Source organism: Camelus ferus, chromosome 12, assembly GCF_009834535.1.
Source record: "Camelus ferus isolate YT-003-E chromosome 12, BCGSAC_Cfer_1.0, whole genome shotgun sequence".
NCBI lineage: Eukaryota > Metazoa > Chordata > Mammalia > Artiodactyla > Camelidae > Camelus > Camelus ferus.
This window is the reverse complement of record NC_045707.1, coordinates 33413097-33429025: the sequence shown is the minus strand read 5'-3', so window position 1 is coordinate 33429025 and position 15929 is coordinate 33413097. Positions and strand designations below refer to the sequence as shown.

Below are 15929 nucleotides of genomic sequence, written 5' to 3'. Positions count from 1 at the left end.
GGGCAGTACAGTACACCTGTGGATTTGTGAGAGTTTCACATTTTCATTAGCTGGTTGAATTGTAGGTTTTCCATGACAGTATTAAATTGGCTGGGGATTAGGCTGAATATAATTGTTTTATGGCTACATGTATCCCATTGTAATAAATAATGACCACGTATCAGTCTGCCAAGTGCCTGATTTAAGAGCGGAAGGCCACAGGGAACTTTTTTGAGCCTACAGATTTGGTGACTAAACTAAAGATAAAGGAATGGGACTTTAAACTCTAGTGGCCCTTCAGAATGTTCTGGGTCCCCCAGCCGGCTTGCTCGCTACAATTTAGATAATCCCTTAAATCTGTTAGAGTTTATACAAGTGGACTCCGGAACTACATTCTTGGATTGATGAATGGGATGAATAGCCAGGTTTAGACGCTCTGCAATGCAGCGGAAGAATTCCAACTGATGTGGGGGCGAAGACTCTGGACCGAGTGTGTTGTAATGAAGGTGGTCTCCTGGAGAACCAGCCTTGCAAAATTGAATTTGAGCCTGGGAAGCTGGAATTAAATATGTCAGGGATGTGCATCCAACAGAAGGTTTATACTGATCATCGATTGATAGGATGGCCTAAGGATGTAGGAGAGTCTAGAGAAGGGAGCGTGGAACTCGAGTCGGGGGCTTACGGTGCTGCCATTTATTACCTCTGTCTCCCAAGCCAGTCACTTATGCCTTCGGAGCCTCAGTTAACCCATTTGTAAAGTAAATATAATAATAATAATAATAATAATAATAATAATAATAATAATAATAATAATATTATTATTATTATTATTATTATTATAATTAATAATAATAATAATACCTGTTTCATCGCCCAGCAGGATGCTGAAGACGAAAAAAAATGAAATCTGTGAAAGAGCTTTGTAAGTGAAAAATGAGGATGCTAAAAGAATTGTCATTAGTTGCTTCAGTCAAGAGAGGCTGAATTGTGCCGTGGTGACAAATAGCAACAATTCAGTGCCTTGAAACAAGGTCTCTTTCTTGCCCCTTCTGGCGAAGCCTACTGCCTGATGGGCAACTCTTAGCGTATTGCTCTTGGATTCATGCTGATGATGAAGTGTGCGACTTGACGGATCCCTGCTCACATTGCCCCCCTTTCGCTTTCCGGTTGTTCAGTGAGCGCTGCTGGCTGTGCCACGGTAACAGGCGGCTGCTGCCTCTCCCCCCTCCTGCGTCCGATTTCCCTTCCAGAAGTGCATGAGGATTTTTCCTTGGGCCAACACCCATTTCACGTTTCCCACAGGACTGGCTCTTCTCCACATCACCAGCTCAGTCAGCAGGGAAAATCGCAAACAGTCTCCTTGTTTACTCTTTTTCTCTTCTAGAATTCCACTAAGTAGTCAGTTATTCCTGACTGGTCCAAGGAGACTGGTGTCTTTAGGTGACCAAAGGGACATCTAAGGGGATACAGAGTTCAGTGGAAGAGGACTGGGCCGGAGAGCACAATTAGGCAGCCTGAAGTGTGCTACTGAGAAGGAAGGGGACAAAGACTGGCTGCGGGAGTGCATTTAGTTTAGCTTCATTACGGCTGGAGGCTGGAATCTGGAGGAAGAACCAGGGTCGGGTGCTGTGGTCCAGGGGGAGGAAGACCACCAAGAAGCACGCTACTCCAACACGGTGATAATTCCAACCAAGAACAAAGTCAGGAGCCTGGAGCAGCCAGGGCTGAGGGCTGGACTGAGGGGCAGCCACTGAGCGTCCCCACAAGCGAATGAAGCTGCAGGGCATCGGGGACCCCTAAGACCATCACTGTAATCGAGGCAATCTGCATTTTTCCGATTTTTCAGGAGTGATTCCTTTTAGTAAACAAATCCGTTGAGATCAAACAGAATGCAAACCACAAGGGGAAAAAGGAGTCTGTACACATGTGAATGATTCCCACGCATGGAATGTACAACCAAAATGGTGTTTGAAAACCTTGATAGCTTTCTGACCATGATCTGTGGATACCCCTCCATGCAAAGATCAAATAATGGTAGAAACTAAAGGAAACTGTGGTAGCTTTTCTCCCACTCAGCAGCTGGAGACCAGGTAACAGAAGTAACAGCTAACCCTGTACAGCACCTTCTATATGCCAAGTGCTTTTCAGCATTTCACATATATTGGCTTATTTAATCCTCACAACAACCTTTAAGGTAAATGCTGTTATTTCTATTTAGAAATGAAAAAAAAAAAAAAATCCCAGAACGGTTATGTGACTTGCCAGTTAGTGACAGAGCAGGGATTCAAACCCAGGCAGGCTAGTTACAGAGTCTACACCTTTTGCATCATATGAGGGCAATGGAATATCTTGTCCTGTGTCCCTAGTCATCATTGCCTTTGAAGGGAGGTTGAGCTACCTCCCTGCGGTGATGCTGCTTAAATGACAACTCTCTTCCTTAGGTTCCTCTGTGACTTGGCTGACATGGCCAGAAGAACAGCAGACAATGATCAGTGACATGGCTTGCGAGGACACTGGAGCTTCTGGGATCTTGAGTGTTCAGGGAGAAGTTGTGGCCGTCTGTTACGGGACCCCTCTTTCCTCCCACCTCTCTGGGTTCTCAGAGGAAGCAGACCATTAGGGCCAGAAGGGCATCTACCATTTTCCTCCAGTAGCAAGTTTCTTCCTGGGTAGGTACCCGCCCCACCCCATCTAGGTTCTGGTACTGAAGCATTTTCTCTTTTTTTGTTGAAGAATAGTTGGTTTACAATGTTCTGTTAATTTCTGGTGTACAGCATAGTGATTCGGTTATACATATATGTATTCCTTTTCATATTCTTTTTCATTATTGGCTATTACAAGGTATTGAATATAGTTCTCTGTGCTCTACAGTAGGACCTTGTTGTTTATTTTATACATAGTAGTTAGTATCTGCAAATTCTGAACTCCCAATTTATCTCCCTACCCCAAATGTTGTTACTGCGGGTTTCCAGGAATGTATGCTGAATCTAGGATTAGGGCAGATTACATGCTGCCTTGTGTCTATTCTCAGGCTTCTTACTGTTTTCCTTTTCTGAGGTTTCATTCACTAATCTGCAGTCTCAGCTTGCATCACGGCCCACTGACGAGAATGTTTTTCATTCTGTAGTACTGTTTTTCTTATTACCCAGACACCCAAACCACTTACCATTCCAGAATTCACCAGAGTTGAGTACCCCTAGCCCTTGGCTAAGCCACACTGTCCCTGCAGCTCCAGGATCCCTCTCCGCTGGTGGCACTTACAGCCCTTTTGTGAGAGGACCTGCGATTTGTCTCAGACTGGCAGCGTTCAGGATGCCTCCAGCCACTTTCAGGGTAACTCAGTGAGGTTCTGTTTACACAGCTCTCCCTCAAGTCCGGCTCCCTCATGAGAAGTTTTGGCTTTCTGTAGACAGGGATGACATCTCATTTACCTTTATTGCCCCAAATCATACCCAGAACATCTTAAGAGGCTCCTCTGTTATTTGAATGCATTGGCTGAGTGTTTTGGACACCCTCCTTGAACCTAGATTTAAATGTAAGATGAACTTAGGTTTAAACATAAGAGATTTCTTCCCATAATAATTGTCCCACATGTACTCCTTATTGTGTGAAAACAATCCTTTAACTTTTCTAAAAATAAATGGAAGAAAACCTCATTCAGAGATCGTTTAGTGAGCATCCACTCCAAAATATGGTAAAATTGTTACCCTGTCTGTCTACTTACCCTGTTCTGGACGTAATATGTCCTTTCTTACTCTTTCTTTTTCAAGCCAAAGATTCTCTCTTAGCTTGTTTATTTTCATTTTCAGGAAGTAATTTCTTCTTATGTGCTTTTCTCTATTAATAAAAACGAAGAGCTAAATATGGGTTATATTAAAGGCATTTGGCCCGTCTATTATTAGGCTGAACTAACAATCCACCCCAGCAGGAAATGGCTTTCCCGCCTCTAAATTCTTGCAACTTGTTGCCTGAACAATTGACTTGGTTCTTTTCATATGCTGCCTGTATTTCTGCACCTGCATGATTTTTCTCCCAAGGAGATAATATTTTGAAAGGCCTCCTGGTCTGGGGCTTAAGCACAAAATAGGCACTCACAAAATATATAGGCTGTGAAAAGAAATGAATGCACGAACGAAGTAGCACACTTGACAATAAATTTCCTGACAGGAGATGTCTTAAAATGAGCAAGTCCTTCCTAAGAAACTAAACAAAGAGGGTTTCAGTGACAAAGGTGGCAGCACAACCCAGAGGATTTAGCTTTTAAAAATCCTGGATTTATTCAAGATCGGCAGCAGAGGCGTAAAGATGATCTTGAACTTGGTGGAGTAATTCTGACTGTTTATGGTTTTTATAGAATGAAAATATTCCTATCCAGTTGACACTGTATGCCTTTCATTTCTTACTCTTTTCACCACACAGTCAGACCTCTACAGATGTTAATTCAGAGGTAACTGATGTGTCAGTTACTCCCCTTACAAACTTCGTACACACAGGCCTGACGTGGAACGGTCTAGTTTTAAACTCTCGCCTGTTCTTCCTTGACATTTCTTCTAAGGTCATCTTTGTAGAGTTAAATGTCAGACTGTGAAAGGTGAATTTAGGGCACTTGATGTAACAAGTATGATACTGTCTTCCCTCAGTATCCATGGGGCATTGTTCTGGAACCCCGTGCCAATACCAAAATCTGAGGACGTTCCAGGCCCTTTCATAAAATGACTTAAAACAGCCAGCTCTCAGGGATCCGTGGTTGGCTGAATCCGCAAATTCGGAACCCGCAGAGGGGCGGCTGTACTTTAAAGCTTAATGTCAGTGTGTAGAGAGGTGTAGGTGCACAATAGGCAGGAGTTGCAACAAAATGATTTGTGAACGTCTCTCTCCTTGACCTGTTTTGACCAAACTTTATTACTCATTTAATGGCGTCATGACAAAGAGTAGGAATCAAAACACATGGGGATCACAGAGGCTGTTATGTTTATTGTGCAGAACAGACAGTGATAATCCACTAGAGAAATATTTTCAACAAGCAAGCGATTCAAAGTACAATCATAGACAGCAACTCTACATGAAGAACAAAGTTAGAAGACACTCAAAGAAAACAGGGGGAAAGTCAACTGCAGTTAAACGTCTTGATACTTTTCTCCTGCAAACATACCTAACTTGCAGAAATGGTAGAAAAGTTAAATGTCCAGTCTTACTTAGCTGAGACCAACAACAGCAAAGAACAGTCCTATAAAATTTATCTCCCACAAAAATAAACTATATATATAAAAATTTTATGATGTTCTTACTGTTCCATTGGCCACAAGCTTTTTTTTTTCAGTATGAAAAATGAGGTATACTGGGGCTTAAGAGGTAGTAGTGTGTTTTGATTGTACAACGTATAGGAAACAAAAGAGTAACTTCATCAGAGATGGAAACTGCTGGGTGCTCCGAGTTTGTACAACAAGAGCAACTGCTGCAGTTTTATGAGCTGGCCAGTGAGGTTTCAAAAGTGCCCAAGCCAAGCTATGGAATGGGACTTTCATTTTTATGAGGCACTGTTTGTTTGCTTATTTAATGCACAGTTAACAGTAAGGTTGAGTTTTAATTCTCTCCATAGCTCCTTTGGTGATTCATAACAGTGAGCGATCCGCCAGTCTCAGAGAGGCATGTGGCCTTTGAAACTACCTCCCTGAAGCGGCTGGAAGAGAGATGGTTTTGAGTTTCATTTGGCATCAGAACTACAAGCCAGACTGACACAAGCGGTCATGAGAAGCTACCTCTTGGCCCAGTTGATAATACCATGTTAAAAAGTCAGCACACTCACTAGGAGAGAAAGGAATAAAAACTCTACATAAGAAGCGTTTAAAATAAATCTGGTTGAGACATATTACAAAAATCACATTTGTGTAAAGTACATGAAAATATTTGTCAAGCATTTTCTCATATTCAACTAATCTTCAAAACACACATTTTTGATTGCATCATGCAAAAGCTGAGCTTGTTGCATCTCACCTACAAAGCTTCAAGTTTCTTTGAAGGTTGGCTTTATGTTCTTTATTCATTTGCAAAAAGTATGTAAAAACATGTTCCTTTCTATCAAAAGCCTTTTACAAAAATAGTTTTGATGCGGGCTAGCTGCAGTCTGAACTATTTCAAACATTGACAAAAATGAAGGCTGCGAGAAACAAGTTCATTCCTTTTGAAGTCTGGAGGTAGGTATTTGCAAGTCAATTAGTCCATTTCCTTAAACAAGTCATGTGAGGTACAAACTTGGAGGGTAACATTTAAACATAACAGTCAAATTTTGTGTGATGTGTAGTGTGATGGAGGACAATGATCCTTAAGAACCTAGGAGCGACTCGGTTAACAAAAAATATTCAAGTTAATGTAGAAAATCTAGCAGAGAAGCTGAAACAAGTATTTGTAAAATTTTAATAATAAAAAAAAACCATAGAAAAATACATAGCCATGCTGAAACACAGTAAGTAAGGAGACTGCTTCTTTAACTGTAATTAAGTGTACAAAAAGGACCGTAGGCGAGCAGCGTCGCCTACCCATTATGTGTTTTTTCTTGCATTGCTTGTGTATAGCAGCATGTAAAAAGTACTAAACTGTAAATTCATTGTAATATTCAGAGGTAGTATTGAGCAGTGGGGATGTATTGCATCTCTGGCTAAAAGTGCAGTTTGAATGAAGAGATGGTGAGCTGAAGTCAAAGTCAAACACCTCAGCCAACCACCCTATGTCAAAATGTATTACTTGAAGTAACACATAAGCTTCATTTGAGGTAAGTGGTATTTAGGTCTTTCACGGAAACTGATACACAATGGAGAGAGAGAGAGACAGAGAGAGACAGAGAGCCTGTGTTTTTGTTGTGGTGGTTCTTTAAACTGTAGTGTATCTCTAGCAAAAGAAATTTAGATTTCGCTCCTCCCACCTCATAATCCAGGTGAGTTCATCATGCATTATCCTGTTGGACCTTTTCATTAAATCACAAAGAGGATAATTTTACTTGTCTAGGTTCCTTAAAATGCGTTGAGGCTGACAAGTATGATTTATTGCTAAATGGCATTTGGCTCTGTAGGAAGTAGATTCTACCCAGATGAGTGTTCCTGGAAGAAAAAAAATAAAAAGAGAGAAGAAGAAGAAGAAGAAGAAGAAGACGAAGAAGAAGAAGAAGAAGAAGAAGAAGAAGAAGAAGAAGAAGAAGAAGAAGAAGAAGAAGAAGAAGAAGAAGAAGAAGAAAAAGAGGGCCATGAGTAAATTTATTACTCCTGCTGATATGTGTGGCATCCATAAATAAAGGAGTTGGCAATCTCAGTTTGCTTCCTTCCCTTTTTGAAAAGTGAACATCACCTTTTCTGGTTTGTTAGCTGGATGAAAGGATACATCAGCATTTCGTCTCATTTAGAAATACAAGTTAAAAAAAAATCATCAAGTAAGTGTCTACAAGATTATACGAAAAAGAGAGGAGTAGTAGCTAGTCCTATCTTTGGTGTTCTAAACAGAAGCTGCGCTACTGGAGCGGGCGGGGGGGGGGGGGGGGGGGGGGGGCGGAGGCGGACAGCGTTCCACACCCCGCCTTTCCTAGAGAAATGCCCAACGTCACACACTCGGGTGACACGTTTCTGGTTTGGATGCAGTGCAGTGATTGACTAAACCCGATTCAGAGTTTTTCTCACCCACCCACTCCGGCTTATCAGATCCACAAACTATTAGTAGGTTAAGGAAGAAGAAAACAGTAATTAAAAGTTGCATTGTTAAACTGTGTCCCCTGTGTTTACAGCAGTTTTTCACTAAACCTGGGACTGTGAAGGGATTACAAAGAAGGTGATTAATATAGTCCTTTTTAAGGTTACGTGACTTCTCCCGCCCCACCCCCGCCCCTCCCCCGCCCCACCCCTCCCCTCAAACCCCAATGAAAGTGGAAAGACCATGGCGACAGAGAGTAAGTGGTCACTGCAGTGTCTTCTCCCTTCAAAAGATTCAACTGCTGCTGAGGTAGAAATTGAATGTTGGCGCTCCCTAATCCTCTTCCGCAGACTCTTGTGAGGATGTCTCTTCAGTCTCCTCCTGGAACACACAAAGGGCACAACCATTACATCGTGTGGGCTGTTCTGACTACACAGTTCAGAGGTGACCTGTTTCCACAGCACATTACGCCAGCTTCAAAAGAGGATGCGGGTGATTGGCAAGTCCCTGGTTCCCAGGGCTTCTTAAACCGTAATTGAGGAATCAAGGTGTTGTTTCTTCCCAGAGCAGTCTTTAGGCGCTGTTGACTTAAGGCTTGACATCATGGCGGCTGGTCAGCAAATTCAATTGTCTGCGGTCCAGAGAATGTCAGGCCTGTGTGAGCTTACTTGCCAATTAGAGGGAGAGAGAAATGGGTGAAATTTTCCCGACAACATGCCAGTCATCAGTTTCAAAAAACCATCAAATCAAGTGAAGTGGATCCGTCCTCAAAGGTGCAAAGAAAGCTCGACCTGTGGATATTGGTCATAATAGCTGATGCTTTTAGGGTGTTTACTGGGTGCTTTTAGGGACTGGCTGTGGCCATTCCCATTTTACGGGTGAGGAAATCAAGACACGATAAGGCACTTACCCAACCAAAGTGGCAGGGCAAGTAGAGCCAGGCTTTGGGCCGAGCCAGATGGGCGCTGGAACCCATATGCGACCATAACGCCACCACTGCGAGGGCAGAAGTGAGCCTGAGAAAGGGCTGCAAAAGCTGACTACTCACTTCCTTTCCAAATGGATTTCCTCCTCCTTGTATTTATTAAAGCACATTTTGAGACAATGAGCCAAGTTTGGCATGGACTGCTCAATCTCCATAGTAAATCCATAGCGACCAAACATTTAACGGTGGGCTGGCCAAGCAGAGAAAATCTAATATATATGTTTTTTGCGGGACCTCCTCTTCCTATAAATCTAATTCATTCTCTTTCCCTTTTTCTGATTCCTTCTGGCTCTGGAATCTGCTGGGGGTTTCTGCAACCGGCTCGAGCTGCAAAGTTCTCTTTCCTTTTGCTTATTTAACAAATGCGCAGTACCTTTCAGGACATGGGTGGTAAAGCGGAGACAATAAACATTTCTGATAAAAGCGTTCTTCGCGAGAGGATGATTTTTATCAAATGCTGTACATGGTCTCATAAGACGGCATGTGAAAAAGATCTGGGAGAAGAGGTAAACATTTACTCCTGCAGCAAACTTTAAGAATGGCCGGCTTAACACAGCTTATAACAGTCTTCATACTTTAATAGATTTGATTTTCCACATGGCTTCATTTTGTCTGGGTGGCTAACTGACACAATTTATATCTCTCTTCCTTTCCCAGGTCACTACAGTATACCATTCAGTAACGCATGCCTTAAAGCTTGTCTGCATTATATGACCAAACTTCCATTCATTAGTGTTTGAAACACTTCAGCTGTGAAGGAACTCCTAAATGCTACCATGTGTGACGCTTTTGCGAAAAAGCAGCAAACGGGAGGGAAAAAAGCCCACGTGAACGGGCACTCACACGCTCACATGAATGTGTGCGCGCACACACACACACACACACACACACAAAATCTCTCTCTCTCACACACACTCTCTATCCTGGGCTTTAATCACAGGCCACTGCTTACTGCAAAGGCGTTGCAAAAGGTTTCAAACCTTCTCTTCCCCACCTCAAGACTGAGAGAGCTGTAAATCCTGGGAATAAACACGCATACAAATGAATGGATTACAGCTTAAAAAATATAACCACCGCAGCATCAAGTCATGAGATTTCACACCGGTTTTGTTTAGTCTGCTTTGGGTTATGTGGGAAATGTGGAATGGATGAAGCTACCTTCCCTCTGCTCCCAACCCCCAAACTGCGGGCTTCACATATTTAAGCAGCAGGTTTATACCTCTTGATAGGCAACAGGCCATGACCCTGAGATTCTCTATGGAGTCCCGGCCACAAAGGAGGATGTAGCAGGATCAAAGCCACGGATGGACGTGCGGGAGACAAGCCAAGGTTCAGCTGCCCTATGACCTTGTCTTTTCACTTAATATTTAAATTCCAGCAAGTCACTAAGCTGTTCGGTGGATACGCTCTTCATCCGTCCCCCAAAGACTCACTTCTCATTATGACTGGAGGTGTGGACATAGGTGACTACCCTGAAACAGACTCAGCATAAAAGCTGGCAGACATATTTTATTCCTCCTTCTCCTGGTTAACAAATTAATGGTACACAGGCAAGCTGGAAACACTTCCCACCCCCAGATCAAGCTATAATTATTCTACTTCTAACTGCTTGATTTTTCTAGACTATCTGGAAACCAAAGTACTTCCGAATCCGGAAGGAAATTGAGTTTTCAGGCTGTGAACTTACAAAAGACCTGGAGTAGATGGAATGTGATCAACTTTTCAAAACATTCCCAGAAACTTTGCTTGATTGGAGCCTTTGAAGCTCCCGATATGGAAGTGGTTTATGCAAATCCCTCAGACACAACTCAGCTGAAAATGACGGTCCCTCAGCCTTGTATTGTTTCCTTTGCTTAGCAGTTCTTAATACAATGTGGAGAGCTGCTTTATTAAGGTATCTTTCCATTGACCTTGAAATGCCTCCAGGAGCTGCCTCTTGGTACTGGGTACATAACTGGGATGTCGGGGTGCGGGGGGAGCCTCATTCTGCCGAACTTTTGGAGGCCATGTGGCTCTCACGTGCTCCGAATGATGGTTTTCTCAAATGTCTGATTCGTGGAGTGCTCTCTCTTCTAGGCAGAGCCCTGACTGGCCACCCTCCAAAGGAGGGCATGGCTGCCAAGTGGATGATGTTGGCGGGGTGCATGGCACCTCTCATCTCTGCAAACCCCAGTTCTTACCTTTCCAGTGACTTGGCCTTTTGCTACATGTGTGGTTGCTGTGACCAAAGGGTACGGGTAATTAAGAGAAGAAAAATCCTCATAATTTTTTTTTTTTTTTGGTTCCACAATTCATTTACTGAATTGGGGCAGGGCAGGTGACTTAAAAGTAGATTGCAAGATAAGGCTGGGAGAGAATAGTTCTTGCTTTCCCTCCTGGGAGCTAGCGGTATTATGATACATGAAGATGGGAGTCAGAAAACCCATGTTCAGCTGCCCCAAGTGTCACGTCTGACCAGGCCTCACACAGGGCCCTCCTGTGATGCAAGGAGTGGACAGAACCGGCAACGTACGGAACAGGCAGCTGGTTCTGATGTCCCCCAGGAATCTAATTTTCATAGCAGTGTCGTAGGTGGGGACCCCTGAGACTCAGTCCTCCTCAGTAACTTAGAAGACACTGCCCTTTACCGTAGACATTAGCTTGCAACTTGAGATACTTAAATTGCTTCATGCTTGCAGCATATGGCAGGACCTTGGAGCTTGGGTAGCCCCCCCAAGAGCAGCTCTGAGGCAAGAAGGAGATTGAAAGACTGTAGCCAAGCATTCTACACATCTCATTAGGGGCTGGTTGGCAAGGTGGGAAGGCCAAGGAGCTGCGGTCTGGTTGAGGAGGCTTACTGTTGGAATGGGGCTTCAGGAATGAAGGATAAAAGGACTTTTCAAAGTGAAAGTGCACAGTGACATTTTTATGAGCACCAGCCACGAAGGCCTCTAAACACTGAACAGCCCCCAGCCATTCACTCGGTTACCTTACTTACAAACACAGCTGAGGCCGCACCACACCGGGGCGAGCATGCGGATTTTTTGGCAGAAAACTCAAGGGAGGAAAAAGAGAGTGGGCAGAGTTGGAGAACTATATTTTTATTATGAAACTCTTGGAAAACTGCACTCATTTTGCCTCAGTTTTTCTAAAAAAGGGAATTTAATAAGTGTAACTCTGTCATTGCCTTCTTTACACTTGGGGAAAAAAAAACCCCCACTAAAACCTAGAAATACAGTTTGCACATACCCCTATTCTCTTAATTTGGTTCAGCACCGTGCACATGGCATATGCCTTTGGGTACAGGTCTGCTAACTGGTCTCAAAAGGAGAAAGAAGACATCCCAATAGCCACCCTGAGCCCCTAATGCTGGATGGAATTTTTCAATGTCTTAAGAGTTTAATCACAGATCTTGTCACTTGGGTGAGGGTGTGCTCTGGAGGAAGATTCAGTACTTAATGCGAGAGCTGAAACTCTGGGTTTAATTTTCAGATGCAGACTAAACAGCAGGTCTGCAGTGGGAAGGAGACCAGTGGATTCCAAATGGAACTGAGAAATGGAAATACTCTCCCTGCAAACTTTAGGAGAGCTGTCACCACGAGGCCCCTCTTTGTGTGTAGGAAGGAGTGCAAAGTCACTGGAGTCCATGTCTGCTTTAACACATCCTTGTTTTTTCCCCCTTGGTTGCAAAGAATTCTGCAACTCTTTTATTATAAAAAGCTGCAGGCTACAAATACATTTGTAATTTAAGCCATCTTGCCAAAACAAAAACAAAAACAAACACAAAAACCCCCAAACCCCAGACATACCTGGTAATCTAGAAAGAGTAGTTATAGTTTAATAACATTCTTTTATGTCATCTGAGTATGTTCAATTCTTTAAGAACTTGGGATGACACACTCAAGAAGGTTTCACGTTCAAGAACATCTCGAGCAGCCCCATCAGGACAGAAGTAATGGGCTCTCCTCCTCAGCAGCAATCACCAGAAACCAAGTTTGCAAGTACCATCTGCCGTTAAGCGACCCGCAAGACCACAATGCTGAGTTTTTCTATTTCTCGGTCAGATATTTTTAATTTAAAATGGACTGGGGCTGTTTAACTTAATGGAAAGTGATTATTTCCTCCAACTAGGAAAACTTTATATCACATTAAAAAAGAACATGTTCAGTGAAACACAGATAAACTCTGTCATCTGGTAAGTGTAAGGGATTCTGGCGGAAATGCTAGGAGGGAAGTATGTTTTCCAAAAGGAGGTTTTCTTCGGGTATTTACGGTATTTGTACCTGGTAATTAAAACAATTTTTTTTTTAGTTTTATGTATATAAAATATACAAGCATCCACACTGAATGTGTTTCATCCACTTCATAAAGCCAGTTCTAAGGTCTTACTGGGGTATGTTTAGAGTAAAGAAGGTTGATCCTGGATGTGATTAACCCCAGGCACCAACCCTGGCGTTAATGGGTAGGTAACTTGTACCTTATTCCCACTGTGTCAGACCAGTAATGATAATACCCATCGAGCTGCCAGGCAGGATGTGAGAAAAAAAGATGTGACGACCAAATGGGAAAACTTTGAAAAACAAGTAAAAATCCTGTATGACTACAGTGTGGAGCTGCGATGATTAATTGTAGCGCCTCATTCTCTGTTTGTTTCTTTACCTGTGATAGATGGGTGAGAAAGAAGGAGAGAAACCCTATTATTAACAATGCCTCCCAGAGGAAACAAAATAAGACCTCTTAGGTTTGTAAAATACTCTCCTGTTCGTCTCGTCCGTGCCTCTGTTCAGAGTTCCATCGCTGAAAAGACCGCAAACAGAGGTAACATTCAGCCCTGGGATACTATGAATTTCTTTCTTGGGATGAAAGGCTATTTAAAAATGTCTTCAGAAGGGAGTCGCATTTTTCAGTTAGGGAATTCATTTTACGTATAAACTAGTTGCAAGTTTCAGGATCCTGTAAGTCACGATTTCTGGGGATCACAAGCTTGCTCAATTTTCCATGCCAGTTCCAGTTTGTATTGAAGGAGCCTCATGTTTAAAAAAAAAATAGCTAAAGATGCAGCAAAAGGATTTTTGCATGAAGCAAGCACTCAGAAGAAGGAAATTTATTTCAACATTTCCAAAATTGCTGAGGAATGTTCTTATTTTTATGCAGAGTTGTCTTTAAAAATGGACAGGTTAAAGGCTGCTTAATAGTTATATTCCACATGAGTTTGTTGATGGCAGAGATCGGGCGAAAACTTTCCTCTTTGTTTTCCATGTGTATAAAAGTTTTCACAACTTGTATTTGTTGCCAGGGAACAGAATACTTCTGAATTTTAATCACTATTGCACCAAACGTTTTTCATTATCCTGACATAGGACTTTTGAATAAGATTATGAAAGTATCAATAATAATAGTAAGTTAACAAATAATTCTTCAATAGACATTTCAGCATCCAGCAAACACTCCCTGAATGTAAAGAGAGCTTCTTGGACAAAGCAACATATTTCTATTCAAACATTAAGGATTTTCTGAGAAAGACCATGTTGTAAAGCCAGTTACTATTTATTCACATTAATTTGGGTCAGCAAGTTTGTATAAGAAGAAAGCTTACATATTAAACAAATAACTGGTTTTTATCCAATGCACATCAAAATTCAGAGGAAAAGCATTCTTTAGGATGCACAGAAAAGGAGGCAGATACGGCCATTTTATCTTTAGCCTGATCCACAGACTGCACCGCAGAGTTAGACAGTCATACTTAAAAAAAAAAACCAAACAAAAAAAACCCCCCAAGAAACAGCTGACTTCGTCCTGCCAATATTCCTTTATTACAACTAAGCTAATGACGTCATATGTTTACAGCTAATCATCATTTTGATATGATCCTTTGCCCTACCCTGTGCTGCCCTGGAGCTACTTATTCTAAGGGGTAAATGCGGCTTTCTGCTTGGCTCTCCCCTTTTCCCTTGACCTTTGCAATGTCAGAGGTCAGGGGTGAAATCAAAAAGCATTTCCTATGCAACAAAACAGTCCCACTCTGGGCGGGCTTCGATGTAATTCTTCATGCTTTGCCAGTTGGTACCAAACATTTACTGGCCCACAAAACATTTTACCAGCTTGAAAGAGCCTACGCTGGAAAACAAATAAATCAGTATTCTTTATGACTGAAGCGGTATAAATCACTGCACTCCCTTGAGTGAGTAGAGTGACTCTTTTTTGCAAGTGTGATTTATGATGAACTGTTTACTGCGTTGGCCAAGATACCACGTAAAAGATGAGTGTTAGAGTGAGAACTCTCCCTTCTTCCTCCTTCCACCTTCCTCCTTTGTATGTCCAGACTAAAAGCCCCCAGTAAAAATGCCTTCTTTGAGAACAAGACGCTGACTGCAATTCATCAACCTGCTTGTCCCCAAATGAAATCTCTCATTTTGCTCCAAACAATGTTTAGGTTGTCTGAAATGTAAACATCCTTAAAACTGCCCTTGAAGTCTCTGTAAAAACATTCAACTTCTCTTTTCTTTTTCTTTTTTTTTTAAAGGGGGGGAAATCCCATGATAACCAAGGCTTACTGAGATTTTTTGCCCTGATACACACTACCCACAGAAGATGTTACTCACAGGTAAAAGCTCTATTTCGAAACAGAAAGCTTTGTTTCCAGTCTTTTAGAAACTGAAAACTTTCCAGTTCTCTCATTGGGAAGTTGAAGAGGAGCAGGTTTCTACCTGTCTTAATTGCTAGAGGTGTGCCTCGCCACGGCTGTACAGCAATGGGGAAACTGGGTTGAAAGGAAGGAGAATTTAGGATTTTCAAAACCCATTTTTACCCTTTCTTTGGGTAAGGCTCAGGTGAGAAAAAAAACGTCTGCATTATATGTAAGGACTAACTTCTAATCTCAGCCGAAAGCCTTGGAAGGGGCGAGTCAAGAAACAATAAGATAATCTAACAAACCGGCAAAACCTTTCTAGAAGTCGGAGATGGAGTGAGATTTATTCTTATCAAAATAAAATCCTGAGAAACAAAGCCTCCTGGATCAATAATAATCATCTGGTATGTTATGGTGTTTCTTTTATAAAAACAACAACAGCATGAACCAAACCTGCCACCTTCCTACTAAAGCTGACACTGTAATCCACGTGGCTGAGAAGCCAACTGCTTCAACTTGCTAAGAAACTCGGAAATAGCTAATCTCTTATTTTATCACTCTAAATGAAAATAGCGTTCTCTAGCAAGCTTTGTTTTCACTGGTTTTGGAATTTAAGAAAAGTTAATGTGAATATTGCAGATTTTCCCCTTTAGATTTTTAAAACACTATGAACTTTTCCCACTA

General features: G+C 42.1%; 1 protein-coding gene across 2 annotated transcripts in view; it reads right to left on the bottom strand.

Annotated features, from left to right (window-relative positions):
* Positions 1-4931: 4931 nt before the first annotated feature.
* HMGA2 (high mobility group AT-hook 2) overlaps positions 4932-15929 on the bottom strand; it is a 130961-nt gene continuing 119963 nt past the window's right edge. Inside the window, exon 5 of one of the 2 annotated variants that reach the window (XM_032493350.1) lies at positions 4932-8034. In XM_032493350.1, coding sequence (XP_032349241.1) covers positions 7987-8034 — 48 coding nt within the window. In that variant the 3' untranslated portion in view covers positions 4932-7986. The remainder of the gene's footprint in view (positions 8035-15929) is intronic. The other variant, XM_032493351.1, reaches the window with a different exon arrangement.